Source organism: Empidonax traillii, unplaced genomic scaffold (assembly GCF_003031625.1).
Source record: "Empidonax traillii isolate 1590-97213 ecotype Southwest subspecies unplaced genomic scaffold, ASM303162v1 scaffold685:size505991, whole genome shotgun sequence".
Lineage (NCBI taxonomy): Eukaryota > Metazoa > Chordata > Aves > Passeriformes > Tyrannidae > Empidonax > Empidonax traillii.
In genome coordinates this window covers 336487-342662 of record NW_020955878.1, presented here as the reverse complement: position 1 = coordinate 342662, position 6176 = coordinate 336487, and the positions used below count along the sequence as shown (strand labels likewise).

The 6176-nt window shown below is 43.3% G+C and overlaps 1 protein-coding gene across 1 annotated transcript in view; it reads left to right on the top strand.

Moving 5' to 3' along the window:
* Positions 1-1514, top strand: part of LOC114065641 (myosin-4-like) — a 20070-nt gene extending 18556 nt beyond the window's left edge. The window contains exons 20-23 of the mRNA XM_027899699.1: positions 107-277; positions 365-469; positions 707-802; positions 1251-1514. Coding sequence (XP_027755500.1) covers positions 107-277; positions 365-469; positions 707-802; positions 1251-1403 — 525 coding nt within the window. The 3' untranslated portion in view covers positions 1404-1514. The remainder of the gene's footprint in view (positions 1-106; positions 278-364; positions 470-706; positions 803-1250) is intronic.
* Positions 1515-6176: the final 4662 nt, after the last annotated feature.

Here is a 6176-nt window from a genome sequence, read left to right as displayed (position 1 = left end):
AAGAAGGCCATCACAGATGTGAGTCGGGGCTCCTTTCATTGCTGGTGGTCAGTGTATTCTCCCCAAAATGTCTCCAGCCCCACAACTCACCTGCTGCTCTGCTCAGGCGGCCATGATGGCAGAAGAGCTGAAGAAGGAGCAGGACACCAGTGCCCACCTGGAGAGGATGAAGAAGAACCTGGACCAGACAGTGAAGGACCTGCAGCACCGTCTGGATGAGGCCGAGCAGTTGGCCCTGAAGGGAGGCAAGAAGCAAATCCAGAAGCTGGAGGCCAGGGTGAGTAGGGCTGTGCTGGTGCGTGAGTGACCCTGTCCCTTGGAGAGACACCCCAGGGAAGCTGCAGGGATGGGCTCCTCATTGCAGGTGCGGGAGCTGGAAGGGGAGGTTGATGCTGAGCAGAAGCGCAGCGCTGAAGCCGTGAAGGGTGTGCGCAAGTACGAGAGGAGGGTGAAGGAACTCACCTACCAGGTAAGGCTGGAGGTTTCTTTGCATTGGCTTCCTGACAGAACAGTGTTTCAAAACATTTGAATACTGCCTTTCAGAGGGATTTCTTTCTATACCTCAGGCAGTGACAGGAGTTAACTGGATTGACTCCTGTTGTTCTGCATTGCAGTGTTCCATAAACTATATTATTCCCTTTGTTTCACACTTATGAAATTTAGAGAATGATGTAAACAAGGTTTTCTGTTACTTGCCGTTCTGTAGTCTGAGGAAGACAGGAAGAATGTTCTCAGGCTGCAGGATCTGGTGGACAAGCTGCAAATGAAAGTGAAGTCCTACAAGAGACAGGCTGAGGAGGCTGTAAGTACCAATTTGACCAAATCAGACTTCCTTCTGGTCAAATTCTGTGTTGATATTTTCTTCTGTTCCTCTTTTTGAAACCTTGACTGCTGTGATGCTACATGATGATGTTTTGATACAACAGGGAATATGAGAGTAAGACTTGCTTGGTTTGGGAGGAACTATCCTTCTCCAACTCTGTTTTGCTCTTAGCCTTGTTTCTCACTCTATTTCTTCCTTCACACCCTAACCTGGGTGTCAGAAACAGCTGCCAGTCTGCCTGTTGAGGACTCTGACATGAGCTCTGCCTAGACGATGCTGTGTGTAATGTGGCCATGGCCTTTTTGACATTCCAATATTCTTTTCTCTTCCAACATTTGTGGCATTTGAATTTTTCTTTGCCCAGTTTTCAGATATTATATGTCCACATGCTGTCTGTTGTTTTCATCAACTCTCTCTCCCCACACAGGAGGAGCTCTCCAATGTCAACCTCTCCAAGTTCCGCAAGATCCAGCACGAGCTGGAGGAAGCCGAGGAACGGGCTGACATTGCAGAGTCCCAGGTCAACAAGCTCCGAGTGAAGAGCCGGGAGTTTCATAAGAAGGTAGCAGAGGAGGAATGAGGTTCCCAAAGCTGAACAGTGACCTGAGGCATACATAAAATGTAAACCTCTCTGTTGCTTTCTTCTGTAATTATCATTTCTGTGTAGGTAATAAATACAGTAGAGACCTTTGCAAATGAACAGTGACTAGCATGTTTTATTTATTCTAGCATTCATTACATTTAAAAGTATGTCAAACAGCATTACATTTTTACACTTGCATTTTAAAAATGCATAAATATAGTAACAATTACATAGATTTATTCCTCTTGCAATGAGAAGTATACATTTCTTTGATGGACTAAGACTACATTCTTTCAAGTTATTTTGATCAATACTTTTGGAAAAAAAAAAAAAGGAAAAAATATTCCTGAAGCATTTAACATACACACACACACACACATATGTATACATATATTAAAAATATGTCTATACATATATTTATAACTTTTATTAATTGAAAAACTTATTTGGTTAGGCTTAATGGTATGGGAAACTCAAATTTCACTGTAAGCATTGACAAGCAGTCCAAACAATGTGGTGAGATAGTGGCATGAACAGATATCCTCACTCACTTTCTCTGAAGTTATTTTGTGTCATGCATAGCAGAAATTATACCCATTCACATATGGGATAAGTAATGAGCATCTACACTTAAAAGACTATGGAAGAAAGACTTGGAAAGGCTACAGATTCTGTTTATAATTTGAGTCAAGCCCTCCCTTGCCTTTCTAGGCTTACCCCTTCCGCTCTGTCCACAACCTGACTCTTCTGCCTGTTTATTGCCATTTTCAACATACTTGGTCTGTTCATTTTCCTAAGAACAGCCTACAATATAATATTTTGTATTAAGCTGAACTAGTCATTCAACAATTACATGTTGATTGAAAATGTAACATAAGGTAAAGTACAACCCTGGTTAGGTAATGTGCCTAACTACTGATCACGCTTTAGTGTAAGTAAATTAGTTGGTTTGGGAATACATTCAATGTGCCGAAGTGCCTGGTAAATTAGAAGTGAAGCTGAATAGGGACTCCTGTTACTGATAAATTTGTTTTTGCCAAGACACAGTGTGAGACTGACTTGGTTGGTATTTTTGGCATATGGTCAAGCTTTAGCAGCTACCTAAAACTTGCTGTTTATTTAAAGCATGTGCTAAACATCTTTGACCATCCCACCAGAATTGTCAATCCCTAGCTGACCTTCATGTGTCCCTCTTGGATATCTTTTCTAATCCTTTGAGTTCTGTAAAACCATTGCTTAAAAATGCTAAGGGTTCTTAATAAAACACGTAAATAATATTTGAGCAGCAGAAGACAGCTGAAGATAGGAAGGGACACTACTTCAGCCATTTTAGAAACCACAGTTCAGGATCCACCACAGATGAGCATCTCTGAGGTTTCTGGTGGTCCCTTGAACCCTTTGGGTTATTTGTATGAGCAGCACCCATCTTCCCTGTGACTGATAACACTACACAAAACCCCACTTCATGGCCCACCGCAGGATGTGTCACTGTACTACCATGTGCCCTGCTATTCCAAGGGCTTATCAGAGACCTGCAGGAACACGTCACAGATTTTGGTAACAGACACATTTCAGAAAGGAGGCAGGGTGAACAAAGGAACTGAACTGAGCTGAGTAGGAAAAGCCTCTTTTTTGCTCTCATAGCACATTTCATCTCCCCACCATCCATGGGTTTTGTGATGAGCCAGAAGCCCTGTGGGGACAGATCTTAGCTGGAGATGGGGCACCACAACACTCCTGCCCACCACACAGGCCATAATCCGGGGGAAATGCACCTGGAGCCAGCTTCAGGAGCTGCAGTAACCAAAGGGACCCTCTGCCGACAAGGCAGAAGAGGGAACTTTGTTCTGCTAAGAGGGAACTTTGTTCTTCAGAAGAGCAGAACTTTGTTCTGCTAATGCACTTACCCATTTGGCTCTGCATCATGAGACAGATCATTTTTATTTCCCCATGTAGCTGCTCACCTCCATCCAGCTCCTCCACCGCAAAAGCAGGGCGTGGGAGGGGAGCAGCGGGGGCCGGCGGGGAGAGCAGAGGGGCCGGCGGGGAGGGCAGAGGGGCCGGCGGGGAGGGCAGAGGGGCCAGCAGCACAGCTGTCGAGCACAGCGGGAGGGACGGGAGGGTCCCGCAGTGCCCGTGCAGCGATGGGCACGTCTGGCCCAGGACAGGGGCCCCAGGACAGGGGCCCTGGCGGGGGCAGAGCAGGAAGGCACGCGAGTGAACGCCAACCGTGAGCAGGTTTAAAAAGCTCCTTCGGTGGCCCGTCCCTGCCTCTGGGAATTTCAAAGTTCCCACTATGTTTCAGTCTCGGTCACTCCGTGCTTCGCCCCGACACCTTCCTGAGCTCTGGCCAGGTCTCCTCGCCCACGGCACAGCTGTTGCAGGCCTGGGCGGGCTGAGGGCCCCGCCGGTGCCGGGGCTGATCCCGTGCCGGGGCTGACCCTGTGCCGGGGCTGATCCCGTGCCGGGGCTGACCCTGTGCCGGGGCTGATCCCGTGCCGGGGCTGACCCTGTGCCAGGGCTGTCCTTGTGGCTGTGCTGCACTGCCGGTCGCACCGCTGGGACACACAGACGACCCCCTGACCCCCTGAGGTGCTCCGCTCAGACATGGTGCCCATCCTGACCGGCTGCACCCTCCGTGTCAGGGCAGTACAAGGAGGGAGGGGAGCATGGGGTGAGTCTGGCAGAGGTGGTGAATGCAGAACAACACTGTGGCATGATGCTTGTTTAGTCCTTCCTTCTGCCAGTGAGAAATGGCATTGCCTATGTAGCACTGGTGATGGCAGATAGGAAAGTATCAGTGAATCAGTAGAGACCCAGACAACTTCTAGAATATACCTAAAATGTGAAATAATTTATTTTGTTTTCCATATATTTTTTCCTTTTTTTTTTTTTTTTTTCTTTTCAGGAATTCTGTCATTAGTTAGTTTTTATGTCCTTTCAGTTTACAGTAGTTTATTCAGTGAACATCCACAGCAATCGATTGCAAATGCTTTCCAGCTGGTGTTTATCAACAATTTATCATTGTTGACTTCTTGGAAAGCTGCATTGTTAGCCCAAACTGAACACACTATAAAATATGAACTATTTATAATACAAAGGAGAAAATTTTACTGGCATAGTTTTTGCCATTATGTTCAATAAGCAAAGTTTGTCTTTTCTAGGTGCCTTAAACGTTGTCCTTTTGAAGAAGCCATCACCTTTCTAAGAGGTCTAAGGTCTAACAGATGACTGAAGAGGCTGCTCAGGTTGCCACTTCACTGCAGCAGCTCTAGAAGGATTTATAGGTTCCTCTGTGCTCAGACAACTGCTACCTCCTCTTTCTCAAGCAAAAGTGCACCAATTTTAGCTTCAGTAACTGTTGCCAGTGTGGACACCCTCAGAATGATGGAAGAGGCAGAATCAGCAGGAATTGGGCAGAGGGAGAGAGGAATTTCAGTGATGGATAGAGGTTCAGTACTAGGTTTGGGCTTGTTACATGTGTGGGTGAGATCCTATTCCAAGCTCAAATATCTACTTTTAGTCATCTTCATGGCCAAATCTGTAGGTAAGTGAGCTTAATGTTTAAGCTCCTGATAGACAATAGTATTAGAATCAATCACGTGTGTCACGTCACTCTAAGGTAGACAACCACGTTAGGACAAGTGGGTCATTCTCCAGTTTTATTAACTTGAGCTCTGATGCCAGCAGAACCTCCAGCACCTGGATCGCAGGTAGGAACATCTGCATATGGTGTGTGTGAAGGGCTGTTGATGATGGAAGACTTGAGCAAATAGGGGATGCATATATAGAGCAGGAAGGCTACACTTGCGCAGGTTGTAAGGAGGGAGTTGCACTGGATTTGGTAGAGAAGAGGAGACCCTGAGGGAATATTAAAGCTGTCAAAAAAGGTGCTAAAATGCCTTTTGTGAAAGTCTCTGGAAAGTTATGGCAGCTTTCATTCTGCTTCATTGAAACAAAATTGTTATATTAAAGCAAGGGATTTCCTGACATTTTTGAGGAGAAAAATACTGCAGTTGCAAGAGCTATCCCAATTTACCTAGTTTATTTTCATTTTTTTCTTTTACTACCATAAGTAGTAAAATTAATTATATACAAAACGTAATCCCCCAGATACACATGGGGACACACTTTTTTTTTTTTGACCTTCAGCTTTTACATATCTGCAGTTTGTCCAAGTTTGTCTAATTCAGAAAGTTACAGCTTCAATTTTTCTTTGCCAGCCTCAAAGTTTTTTCCAAATTAGGAAAGCTTTCCTCTTAAAATGACAAAAAGGAAAAAGCAAAAGTAAGAATACATACAGGTAGAAAAAAAATAGTCACTTTGTAATCTGTTATATTGACTAGGCAAATAAAGAAAGGGGAAATATATGTGGAAACAGATCAAGCAATGTTGCAGGTTGTGGAAGTTTTCAATTCCATGTAATTTTGAAAAATCCTTTGAAAAACTATTTTCTTTTGAGCCTTCAAACCCTTATGGATTATTCTTTTTCTATTCGGAAAAATCTTTCAAATCAAGGCTTTTAGGCAGCCATCAGCTTTATGCCAGTATTACATATGACTGTGGGAAAACCATGAGGTTTTCCTTTTTTTTTTTTTTTTTTTTTTTTTTTTTTTTTTTTTTTTTTTTTTTTTTTTTTTTTTTTTTTTTTTTTTTTTTTTTTTTTTTTTTTTTTTTTTTTTTTTTTTTTTTTTTTTTTTTTTTTTTTTTTTTTTTTTTTTTTTTTTTTTTTTTTTTTTTTTTTTTTTTTTTTTTTTTTTTTTTTTTTTG